The 13,691-nt window shown below is 36.6% G+C and overlaps 1 protein-coding gene across 6 annotated transcripts in view; it reads right to left on the bottom strand.

The window, feature by feature from the left end:
* Positions 1–13,691, bottom strand: part of LRRC7 (leucine rich repeat containing 7) — a 182,456-nt gene that overhangs the window by 99,879 nt on the left and 68,886 nt on the right. For all 6 annotated transcript variants that reach the window (XM_040610695.1, XM_040610688.1, XM_040610689.1 and 3 more), the window contains exons 2-5: positions 9,273–9,475; positions 3,351–3,468; positions 2,360–2,438; positions 1,529–1,618 (exon numbers count right to left, since the gene is read on the bottom strand). In XM_040610695.1, the coding sequence (XP_040466629.1) occupies positions 1,529–1,618; positions 2,360–2,438; positions 3,351–3,468; positions 9,273–9,475 (490 nt within the window). The remainder of the gene's footprint in view (positions 1–1,528; positions 1,619–2,359; positions 2,439–3,350; positions 3,469–9,272; positions 9,476–13,691) is intronic.

Below are 13,691 nucleotides of genomic sequence, written 5' to 3'. Positions count from 1 at the left end.
GATAAAAAGAAAGCACTAAAACATGGAGAAGAGCAATAAGGGGGATACAGGTGAAGAGCTACGTGTGGCTAGTATTAAAAAAAAACAAAAACAAAAACAAAACAACCCAAAAAAACCAGAGCAATCTCTGTATGCTAACGGGGGAAGCTTCGGAAACAAGACCAGGATTTGTAAATGCAAGATACAAAATAGATAATATATTGAAGCAAAATAATAATAAAAGAACTGCTGTAATTTCATATAGATAAAATAGGCATTTGTAAAAGAAAAGTTAGTGCTTTCTGCTAAAAGATTTAGAATACTAGACATGTCCTTGAGTGACAAAGATTATTAGACAAAGTACCAGCAAGGCTTTGGAAGAGCATAATGAGTATAAACTCTGCACATCTGACAAATTGCAGGGTATTTCATACAGTTACTTTTCCTTGACATTTGAACATAACATCTGAGTCCAAACTGCAGAAGTACGCAGTCTTAGGATTTACTCTGATACTCCAAACACTCTTCAAATGCAAACAATGACAATTTTTCTTCCTCCTCCTTCAACTAGGATTTTCTAAAAAGTATTCCAGCGGAAAGCCCAGACTCAGATCTGGGTCAGTGACAGGCCCATCAACTGAGTGCTGATAAAGCAGCACTTTCTATTTCTCAGTGACTGAGCATACCAATATAATTTCCAACAGAAATTATGTCACCTCAGTATTAATTTTGGAGTGCTGAGTTCATGTTCCCAGTTAAACAAAAAACACACATACGGGTAGCTGGATGGACCAGTAAAAAAAGTAATACTAAGTGAATTCTGTACCACTACCTTGTATTTTCTCTGTTAATCCTTTGTCTCCTGAGCTATTTGCCCACTGGGACAATCTGAGGGCAGAAAAGCTGCCCATTCCCTCACCAGTACAACAGAGGTGAAATAAACTTGACATTTCTGCCAGACCCGTGCAGTGTTAAGGATCCATCAGCTTCTACTGCCCTCTTAAATGGCCATGGCAAATTGTGTTAACTTTGATTTCCCCTCACCTCTGCTTTGTCCTTATCTAACACTTTTTGGCTCGGTTTCTACTGCACTTATTTTTACACTCATTCTACATCCTTTCTGTTCTGCCATCTTTTGAACCTTCTCTCTTGTTCAACATTTTTCCTTTGGTTACTCCACCATGCTCAGTCATTTCTTTCTTCCCTTCTGACCCACAACACTTTTTCTTTCTGTTCATTTTTCAACAAACATATTGTTATTTTCTGCCCTTGCCACAATTTAATAACACATTTGATCAAGGACCAGCCTCTTCTTCAGTTTCTATTTCTTCTCACCTTTTCCCTAAACCACCAAACTGCATCACTTCATCATAAAATTCTTGCTGACATAACATTCTCTCTAACAACAATAATTCATCAAAACAGGGCTGAAAAGCCAAAATCTCTGGTTTCTTTGTTTTGCTTTATTTCATTTTTAAAAGGAATACAGCTTTAAAACCTAAACTGGGTTTATATGAGACAGCAATGTGCTTTGATGACTAATTCTTACCTTCCAAAGTTAGCTGGAAGAAACTCCAAAAAGGCATCATTTAGATAGAGCTGGGTCAAATTTAGAAGTTGTGTGAAGCCATCTGGCAGCCTAAAAAAAACAGTTAAAAGCTTAATGCTCACACCAAAGTTGCTATGGAAATAATAACAATGTATATTTAGAAAGAGAAAGATCACTTTCTCTCTCACCTTCTTTTTCTACGCAAATTCTCAAGACGAACAAACTTATTAACAGACAACATTTTTGCCCATTCTCATATTTTTGATGTTGCTATAACCACGTGATATGCAAATGCCTGGCACATTCAAGTTACATCAGCCTTTTCTCCCTTCCTAGCTGAGGGTTTTAAGCCAAAGGTGTTTTTTTTTCTTTCTCCCTCTTTTTTTTTAAAAAAAAATTAAACAGTGAAATTTCATCCTTTGATCTCCTTCAATCCATTTTATAAATCATGGAATTACAACACAGAGGGGGTTTTTGCTACTATTATTGCAAGCTTTTTGAAGGAATAAGGGTTGCCAAAGTCCCAACCAAGAGATTATGGCATGTGAGGATGCAGCATGGCTTACTTCCCAAATACACAAAGCACCTGCCCCTGTATTTAAAAGGCTGCATCAGATTGCTTTGCCAACACTTTCTTTACTACGCGGAAAGACAGACACCACATTTGTTACACAAATCTCTTCATAGATACATCAACCATGGATTTAAAACAATTAAAAATAAATTTACATCAATCCTGCAAATGACTTGATACAATGCCTTTAAATTTTAGTTCACTTTGTTTAAGTTTTCTGCATTTGTGGTATGCAAACACAAGCTACTGATACTCACTTAGAGACTGGATTGACACTGGCTTCAATAATTGTTAAACACTTACAACATTTAATATTTTCTGGGAAGTCTTGAATTCCTAAAAAATATTGAAAGAAAATATTGAAATACACACATAAAAACCGAACTTGTTTTGTTCATAAATGAGTTCATTTAGCATTTTAAGATCAGATTTAAGCTATAACAGGAAGGATACATAGATTTTAGTAATATAGTCTAAAAGATGATACTTAAGCACAAAATAAAAACATCAGAACAGATAATATGCCTTGTACTAAAACTATTTTGCTAATGCTTGATTTATATAATCTTCTTGAGTTAGATAGTGATGTCATTTGCACTGATATTTGTGCCTTACATTTCTTTCTGAATTGCTTATCTTTTTCTTCTTTGTCTCCCTCTCTTCTCCGGAGAACACACATAGAATCCTGAGAGTCTCTAGGCATATACAGATCAGAAATTCTTCACATTTTTCAAGAGTGCCTAAGCCTCATTTTCCAAGCAAAAGAAACTTAAGTTCAGGTACGCGAAGGATTTTAGGCACATAAATATGTAAATGCATAATTTGGAAATGCACATCAGCAAATTAGGCACTGCCTATATAAATCCTGGTAGTTATTTACCTGCAGCCTTATACGCTTAAATAAATTACACGAGAGCTCAGTAAGTCGAAAGCCACTTTGGAAAGGGGAGTGGTTCATAAGTGCACTGAAAAATGGTCTCCCACTCCTACTGCCAATGTTTATCGGTCACAAGTCATCACCACATACTACATTAAAGCAAACTTTCCCCCGCCCCAGCCCCTGAGAAAAGTAAATGAGGTAGATAGCTACCCAGACATCTCAAAAGTGCCAGACAGGAAAATAGTACATAATCTAGAAAAAAAGCAAATTTTCTAGAACACAAGTTCATTACTCATAAATAATTAAAACGTCATTATTGTTTATATTCATTACAATTCTTTAAAATATTTATACTTTTGATCTCTTACCGTTTTTACTGATATCAAGTTCTTTGAGATTAACTAAACTAGCAATAGTGGTTGGCAGACTTGAAAGGTCATTGTCTGGTATACTCAGTTTGCGTAAAGCTTGACAGTTGAACAGTTGCTGTAACATAAAAAAACACTTTACAGTGTTTCAGGAAAAAGATCAGTTTGGGATCATTATTTATATACAGAAGCAACAAATACCACAAAACTACATTTGCTACATAAGAATTCATTAATCAAAAACTATTTTGAAAAGCCATTACTTGAGAAGACATTCTTACAGGCTGCTCAGCATCACAAACACAGCTTATACACAGTTGATAAGAATAACCAAAAGAGTTGATTGGTAGCAGGAATGTTCAAAAATAGCTTTCTGTCAAAAACTGTAAACTCATTGCGATCAACAACTTGTAGGTACATGGTATTTCATATCTGTCATATCAATTGAATTTTTTTTCTGGATTTTGGTCAATTAAAATATTTGATTTTAATTTCATGATGATTTAAAAATATTTTGACTGCATGCAGAAGAAATTTGTTATTTTCAAGAAACAAAATGCTTTGACGTTATCAAAATGATATGTTCTTTAAATACCCGCCCAAATTCAGGACTCTATTCTAATTTTTAATTCAAATTCAAATTTTATAAAATGTCAGAATTTCCACTGCAAAAACAAATCCTCCTTTCAACCTGAAGTAATCAATAAATCACGTTGAAAGCACCTATATAACACGGCTGCTTTCCTCAGGAAATATGACGATCTCATACACCACCTTACACACGTAGAAATTTATCAAGCGACCACACTAAGAGAAAGCAATCATGAATCACAATTTCACATTTAGGTACACTGCATAACAAGGTCAGAGGTGCCATACATGAAGAACAAACAGGTGTATTTTTTAGATAGAGTAGCTTATAGCTTCTTCAAGTCCAGCACAAGGGAGAGGAGAATGAAATATAATTGCTTGGCTTATTTCTTGCCACACTCCACGTTCCCCAGTGACAGTGCTGTGGAAAAGTGACTGCCAAGAGTAGCAGCGAAGGGTGGCACATGGTACCCATCTCGGTGGTACCAACTCTGGGTTGTGCACACAGCGCTGCGTCAGTGCAGCTGCCTCCAGCCCCCAGTACCAACCACTCCTGCGCTGCCGGTCACACCACACTGCAGGTAAGACCTGCTTATCACTACTCCCTTCCTGGCTGCAGGCTTTAAAAACTTCACTCTTTTCAAGAGTTATATATTACCAAATGCTGCAGAACTTTCTGCAAATACGAATTCACCAAAGCCCAGGACAAGATTCAGCAGGTTCCAGAGAACAACCTTCTTTGCAGGCTTCTCAGAAAGTTTTTTCAAATATTAGTGCTATGTTTACACTGAATGTAGTCTGTCTTTCAGACTTCTACATCAAAATAAAATCTGTATACCCATGTACAGGCTATTTGAGAATGCATAATCGTTTGATTGCCCAGACGAAAAACTCAGCCAAGTATCTGGAGAGGAGAAAATCAACACACAAGTGGTGTGCAAATGCGGACCTGGTACTTCAAGTAAATTTTAGATCATTTTGAAACCACATTTTTCTGCTGAAACCTTCTATCGTAACCCCTTAGAAAAATTCTGCTTTTTCTTCAGCATAATCTGTTTTCAGAAAATTGAGAGTGCATCACACAAATAAAAAAATGCTCAGAATGAAAGCACCACAACACAATCACTATCAACTGGCACCAAATACGAAAGCGCCTTTTTAGCGAAAGCCACTTTTCAAAATACCTTTGTATTCAGAGTTTCTTTCAGATTTCCTCTTTCATGAAACACCCTTGTTAATTCCCAGGACTGCACAGCAGCCCCCTCCCTGCCACTCACCGGCGAGGCCAGGGGCAGGCAGAGCAGCACAACGCGCTGCCACAGCCCCGGTATTAGGAACAAGCAGAACCGTTCAGGGCCTGTGCTTCCCCACCTAATTTACAGGAACAGCCAGAATAATTACTGCACACCCTGGAAGACAATTTGAAGTACACACTTCTGCTTGCAGACAATGTTAATAAAGGGAAATCTCTCTCCAGAGAATGAGGAATTCCTTTGCAATGCATCTGAGAGTGCCCGTTTTTTAAGGAAGTGCATCATTTTGGACAAGACTGGAAAGTAATGTAATTAATAGGCTCTAGGGGTTTGCTCTTGAAATTTCTAGCCACATCACTGCCTGAGAGCAGCTGTAGAGCATAGTAACATTCCACATAGGGAACCTGCAGAATTTTAGTACATATACAAACTATACTATGCTACCGTACCTGGAAAATGAAATTCCCAGTGCATGTTCCCAGCCATTCCCCTGCAGAAATATTTTAAAAGCTAAGAAAGGCTTAGAACTTAAAGTTCTGACAATATCTGAACAGATACAAGGCTTTTGAACTGGTGAATGAAGAAGCCTAATAAAAAAAATATTCCCTCTGGAGTAATTTTACGATGTACTCTTGTATCAGAAATAATACAAGAGTATGAATAAAGGTATGTATGCCCAAAATGGCTCATTTATTTTTACCCACTGCATTTTCAAAAGGTGTCTTTCTCGGTTGCTAGTGCTTTATGGTGTTGCCATCACAGTTTTGTTGTAACCATCAACCTGTGCGTCCATATACTACTTTTATTCCTTTCAGACGGGAAAGCAAGTGGTGCTAATAGCTGCTGTGATCTGAGTCAGCACAATGGGCTATTATTCTGCATATTTCAAGTTCTTGACTACACAGCAATAGAGGTTGTTGGCTTCCAGGGCCACTAGAGAACAACATCATGAAATTTCTGCTCTTTAATTTCCATAGGCATAACTGTGAAAGAGATTGGCTAACATATTGGGGGAATTCGATGTCAGGATTACAAAGGAATAACATTTTCCAGCTCTGCAGAAGAGAAATGTGATTTCTTATTGGCAGATTTAGTAAAAGGATTCAATGCCCTTAATGGAAACTATAACTTACATAGCAAATGCAATGCAGGAGAAAACTACAGGTAATTTATAATACCTACCCATCCATGTGAGCTATACATTAGTGATTACCTCAACACTGTTTATATATTGGTGTATTGTTTGTTCTCAGTGAGACAATTAAGCATTAAGATGTAGCCTCTAATGGCAGTAGCATATTTAGAATTACTGGTACCTAGTTTACCAACACATGAGATGGCAAAACACAGCGGTGGCTATTTCTAGAATTTGTTGTTAGAGACAGATTTTTCCTAAGGCATTATCCAGTAAACTAACTGTGTCCATTAAAAATTAGTCCAGATTTTACTTTATAAGGGAAAGCTGCTGGGAAGAATTTTCATCTCATTCATGTTTTTCTGGATACTGATGGCCAGTGACTCCACCTTCCTCAAAATCGATACTCCTATTTATTAGTCATTGATTCGTTTGACTCATACAAATAGGGACATACTTGCAGCAGCAGCAGCTCATAATAATGAAGTCAAAGGCAAATAAAAGACTTGGCTAGATTTAGGGGGAAAATAGAGACTAATAGGTATATAACAATCCTATTAATCCTTAAAAGATAACAAAAATATCAGAAATTAGGAACTAGAAAGCCATTTCTAATGAAGACAGCAGAAAAAAAAACGTAATTATGATACACCAACTGTAAGGTAAAAAATATTTAAAAACCCAGCCAGAATGAGTTTCATACATCAGTTTACTGCAAAATAATCTGCTGGTTTCCAGCGTATCATATAGCAGTGAAAGTAACTAAGGTATATAAGGATTTAACACAGTTTCACCTGTGCTTTTTTTTTTTACTATATTATTAAACATGATCAAGTGTTATGATCCTAGAAAATTTTAAAAGACTACTGTAACTTCAGAGGCATGTAACATTTAGTAAATAACAGAAAACTAACAAAACAAATTTCCTCTGGAAGAAGTTATTTGAATTCACATTTCAATTTCACTTTCGGAGGAAAGTTCTGCCTATGGTAGATCAAGTTAAAGTAATACAGTGCCATTTTAAGAAAACAATGACATTTTCCCTTCTAGAATATTCATTCAATAGCAAAAAAAAAGTTCAGAGATGTGCAGCCAAAAGTATTTGAGGCAGAAAATTTGATTAAGAAATTATTTGGACTCTTTAATTTATGGTAACGATAAATAAAGGCTTACGACAAAAAATTATGAATGATATAAAGAAAGCAAATTAACATTGCCATTAATCTTCTCTTATTCAAGGCCAAGACTATGTTAAACAATGCATTTACTGAAACTTAAGACCAATTAAAAGGAATTTCTTCAATATGTAATATTTGATTCAAAATATTTATAACAAAGACAAAAGAGAAAAATAGTGCCCTATACATTTAAATCTCTCAAAGGTACGTATTTATCTGCTGTTTCGTTTCACAAATAACAAATACAAAACAGATGATACTACAATACAATGCAAAGGTGTCATTAGCATGCACACTTCAGTTGTGACTGTTACTAACAACCACCACCTTCATCCCAGTTCCAGAATTTTGGACCCCTTAGCTTTGGCTCTCAGTTTTTCCATATAGAATTATGGCATATTGTTCTTCTTCTGTGCCCTGAGATATTTGAGATATTCCAATATGCGCTGCAATTTAGTTTTAATACCATGGTGATGCATACTTTCAAGAGAACCAAAACAAACAGACCAAAAATCCCTAGCTAAATTAGACACTTTATATATTCTTCAGTAGCATTAAAACATACAAGGTTAACAATATCTTATTATTAAATGAGAAACAGTCCTGAAGGTATTCATTAGCAGTAAAATGGCCTTCACCACAATCCATTTCATATTTATGGGGACAGAAAAAGTATCTGTTTCTCTGCTGTCCTTTCTAGTAGCTGGAGAGATATGGCAGTTTCTCCACATCGTTTTTCTGTGACACTTAAAAGATTGTAGCTACCCTGTCTTACCAACTGTAGAGAATTTCTTGGTGGAGTGAGCAATCTTAAGCAATGAACCATCATATCCGAATAAAAGATCTCCATGTAATGGAAAAAGTACATTTTTTACATTTGTAAATAGAATTTAAATAAAGTCTCTAGGCAGTGTAAGTAAGAAGTATGTTGAGAGATGATGAAGAATGGATTACAGTGGAACGATGTTTAATTACAGACTTGTAAGCACCTTTCATTATCGTTGAGAAAAATTCAATTAAGGAATGGATTACATTACTTCATGCTTCATTATGTAGCTAGCACCTACTATTAATTGGTTTTTCCACTACCTTGCCCTCTTTTGTTTCCAGAACACTTAAGTTACAGTAACTTTTAATTCCTTATAGTAAACATTAATCAGCAGAGGAACAGATTTAAAGGTGCTATAAAAGAAGTTTTACACAGGAAGGATAACTTAAGTAATCTCATTGCAGGACCTCATTTGCAGTTATAAAAATACCAGTCAGCACTGGCATTTCTCCCATAAGGATAAACGACTTATCCTGACAAAGAGCTTGCTTTTAAAAGCAGTGCTACAGAGGATCCAAATGTGACATCACCTGCTCCCCAGGCTAGCGTACTCCTGGTCAAGGTATCAAATGCCACAGTAATTACTTGTTGTCCAAGGAGTACTTCTTTTGAACAATTGTTAATTTCACAATTTAAAACTTCATTGGCTGCCCCTGTTCTTGTGTAGTGAAGCAAGGAGAAGTAGGTGGTTCTACTCCTCCCCACACAGCACCATCTGCAAGAACGGTGGTTCAACTCTTTGGGCTCTTCAGAGAGGGCAGGAAAAAAATACTGTAAAAAAGTAATTGAATCACTAGATTTAAAAGCCACCACTCTTTCCAGGACAAGCAGGTCTCCTGGTCAAGACCAAGCCCTATTTCAGAACTGAAGCATATGCCGAATACACATTTAAGAACACAGCTTTGACATCTGTATTACAGGCACAACACTGATTACCTTAGGTAGCTCTTCAATTTGATTGGCATCTAGGTAAAGCTCCTCTAATGTCCGTTCAAAGTTAAAAACCTCCTTTGGCACCTGCTGCAGGCCACAGTGAGAGTAATCTAACACTGAGACGATTTCTTCTTCACCACGAAAACACCGGCAGGGCACCAAGCGGCCGATAATTTTCCTTTTGGTTGTCATCTCCAAACAGCATACTGAAGGAAAAGGGGAAAAAACATTTTTCTGAAACTATCAACATTTTGGGGACTATTTTTTTAGAATTATCATCAAGATTGCAGTCCATTAAATACAATTTTTTCCTGAGGGATATCTGTAGTCTCCATTCTGGATTTCTTATTCTACCTTCCTACAAAGCATGGAAAAGTGAGAACTGCCAGAGTAATCACAGAAAGCAATCTCAACACATCATCTGTTCTACAGTGGGACAGAAGGAAACATGCCAAGACCAGCCACAACTGCTGCATTCTTTAATGATGGAAATTAGCTGTGTAAATCCTGCACGTACGAAACACGTTCACCAGACAAAGTACAAAATGACATTTGTACTCCGTGTTTTGGTCCCTTGCTCAGTTTGGGCTGTGAGTCACAGAAGTGAATCAGTCTCATTTGGTTCTGCTTCTCCCTGACAAACATGCTGTTGCACTACACCCGATTTCTCTGAAATCAAGAGTTCCTTAGCTTTCCACAGTTATTGTTGCAGTACATTCACTGTCTTTTCAACCATATGAACAATGAAAAGGGTATGTAAACTTAATTATTACAAACCTAGAACACAAGTAACCCAAACCCAGTATGTTTACCTGTTGTTCCTGCTTCTCTTGTATTACCTTAAGTCGGTTGAAAACTCAGATAATGGACTTAGCAGAAACGCCATTAATTTTACTGCAGTAAAACAAACACCTGGGAAATTCCACCACAGCCTAACTTCTTCTAATCTAGATGCCAAGTTCTGCAGATCTTCCTTGCACATGCAATTTGCACGAGTGCCTCCAACTCACATGAGTAACAGTTTGCACAATTGTACCTTACTATTTTTCAGTGGAATAAAAATAACTTACTACTCTTGAATTCAGAGAATACCCAATAAGCAGATTTAAAACATGTCAAGCAGTCTCTACATCTGGAATAGATTTTGACATTTTTAGAAGTTATTTTAATATGATTACAGATAAATCAGTCTGTTCTGAAAAATATTACCACAAAGCCAAGAAGGGCTAAACCTTCAGCTCCCATTCTCTAAACCATTTAACAAGGTTTTGAGTTACATTTATGAAAAAAATGCACAAAATTTGTCCAAGTAAAGCCAAGTAACGTTTATCAGGATTCTTTTTCACAGGGTGCCAGTGAAAGAGCAACTATATATTAATGGAAAATATCGGTAGAGATAATTTGTATTGTATGTATGTAAACATAAGACAAAAAAATAATTTAATTGATCACATAATGCTCCACTCATGGATATCTATGACTTTCCTTTCATGTAATACATTGATATTTTCAAGGGCAATAAAATACTCAAATGTTTTATTTCCTTGTTTAAATTTTATTAGCACCTAATCTGCCTCTAGTAATCCCAACGAGATGAGCACACAAATACTAGCAGAAGAAACACTGTTTATTCATGTTCTCAGAAGTCTGAGATGTTGAAATGAACACTGAAACCAGAGTGCAGCTGGTTATTCATTTGGCAGTGCCAATGACAGGCTTTATGTGGATGATTTTGGCTCAAGGGTAAAGCTCAAAACAGAGAAAAGGGTATAGTAATTTTGTAATTCAGCTTGACTAGGCACCAAGTTTGTGGGTGTAATGTTGTATCTTTAATGACAGTCAGCTGATGCAATGAAAACATCTGCATAATACAGTGTACATAAACTTCTGAAAATGTAAAACTAGAACGCTTGGAGGTATGAAAAAAGAAATAATTCATTTACAAGCTAACAAATCACAAAACTGAAAAGTTTTATTTCAGTTCAATGGTATAGTCCACTGCAGAACACGAACAGCCACACACCTAAAAAGTAAAGATGCCACACTCCACTCAAATTTACTCTGTGAACTTTGATTTTAAACGTTGTACATTTAAATTCCTGACACCAGGAACACTAGATCTCCAGTCAGGTTTCATACACAACACTGTGGCTGGATCTGGATTCTTAATCGGCCCTCAAAATTTCCTGTGATAAATAAATGTTTATTTTAAGATTGCCCCTAATTTTCCTCTGGAAATAAGGCTACTGCCTTTTCAACTTCAAATATGTTGGCCAATTCCAAACTTATTTGGGAGGAAATTACTTTTATCATTTCCTCAAACTTCAAATAATTTTGTATTTGTCACTTTTTATTTTAGGCAGGAAAATTCCCAAAGCTGTGTTCCAAAGCAAGTCCAGTAGAGACTTGCCCAAGACCCACCAAACCAGAAATGCTCCCTGTTCTCTCTCAGATCAGGGTTTCCTCTGATTGCCATGTTACCTGCTCCCATCACTACAGCACACCACATGTGATCATCTTGTCTAGTCTCGGAAAGTCTGTATTTGGATGTCGGAAGTAGCTTTGGCCACGGCTACTTAAAGTTAGTCACCTTACACCGTGTTCTACCTGACTTTAGGATCATCTACAGTTGCAGTAATTGCTGACTTCCTCAAACCTTCACACATGAAAAGCAGCAAGGAAAAGAGACAGAGCAATGACAAGAGGGAAAGCTGTGAACATCAGCAGGGCTGCAGAAGGGGCCAGAGGGAAAGGATGTGAAGCACACAGTGGCAGGCAGCCTCCAGCCGTGCTTCTGCCTGGGATGCTCTGCTAAGGCAGCGTGGCCCATCCCTTCCCTCTGAAGAAGCATCCCCTGTACACAGCAGGGTGAATCTTTAGGTCCAGGGATCTTCCCAAATGGTTCATTTGAGCGTACAACATCAAAACAGATCAAAACTTTAAAAGCATTGGTCACAGAATATGTTCTTCACAAGAAAAATGAAATTACCTGTCAAGCTGCACAGCCTCTTTGTATTCCAGCATAGGAAGCAGCATTTGCAACTGCGTATTTCAAACCTCGACACAATAAAAATAAATGCCCTTGGAATATCAAATTATTTGTAGCTTTTCAAGCCATTTGAAGATAATGAACAATTGAACAGTGACATGCACTTCAAAAACTACTCAAAAAACCATTCTTCCCCCATAGGCATTAAAAAGCACTTAGCTTTGCACTATTCTCCTCTACTGTAGGCACACACATAAAACAAACCCCACGTTTCATTTTAATAGAAACCCAGAACAATAACAGTCTAATAGAAAAGCTAGAAAGTGTACAAATAGTGAAGTGCTAGAACTGTACTAAAAATAGCAATTACAACAGCAAAGACATTTTGAAAACCAGTTTTTTCTTTTGCTTATGTAAACAGAAGTATCTCCATTATTGCACTTCATAAAAACAGCTGTGATTTCTTATTCAATAGAAAATTGTTTTAAAGATTAGAAAGAAAAAAATGCAAAGGATAAACCAAAGTGATTTAATTACTTAGCCTTCCTCAAAAGCTATGATAAGACTCAATTTTCATGACACATGAGGTTGGCAGGATTACTTGGTTATGTATTGGAACTGTCCTCTTCAGGACAAAACCCAACCAAAACAAACCAGAATGTGATTTGGATAGACGAACAATCTGTATTTAAGAAAAGATCAATACTGGAATAAGAAAGGGACTTGACCCGGCATTATGATGCATTGCTAAGATTTTGTGAGAAAAATTAATATGAAGCAACTCTGCTGCAGAAACCGCTGCTTACAGAATATGTGCTGGAAGAACAGCCATGGGGAAGTATGAACTTAAAGGTATTTTGATATTAAGTGGGTTTGCACGTGTCCATAGTCTGCTCCATTATTTACCCTTTGCAATTAAAAAGAAAACAAACAAAAATGCTGAAAAACCTGTAAAAAAATTGCCTGGGATTTACATTTTTCTTTGCAATCATTTCAGAAAGCACCAGTACGGAATTAAAGGACCTGTGGTACAACTGAAAGGAGTAAAATTTCATGCCCTGTGGACTAATGGTTTAATTACATTATTAATTTCAGTATTATTAATTCCTATCCTGGACTAACTCCAGCTTTGGTAATTACACTTTTCTTACCTACATTTTATTCCTTCATATTTTTTCATAAAGCTTTTCTTTTTTTCTGATGGTTACTTACTGTAAGAGGATTGTGACTTGAGATCCTTGAGAACAAAACAAGTCAAATAGAGTCAGCAGAAAGCCATCCTCCCAACTTTGGGAGGCTGAGTCACCATACTCCTTGCAGCTTTACAAAATTCCTTAATCCCTGTAAGTGATACAGAAAGTCTTCCTACTTCCTCACAGAAACACCAGTGCTTAGCACTTTCCCCCATTTAAACTACTGAAAGAAATACAATA

This window comes from Falco naumanni, chromosome 11 (assembly GCF_017639655.2).
Source record: "Falco naumanni isolate bFalNau1 chromosome 11, bFalNau1.pat, whole genome shotgun sequence".
In the NCBI taxonomy this organism is placed as follows: domain Eukaryota; kingdom Metazoa; phylum Chordata; class Aves; order Falconiformes; family Falconidae; genus Falco; species Falco naumanni.
Note: the sequence above shows the minus strand (reverse complement) of the source record. Positions and strands in the feature narration are given on the sequence as shown.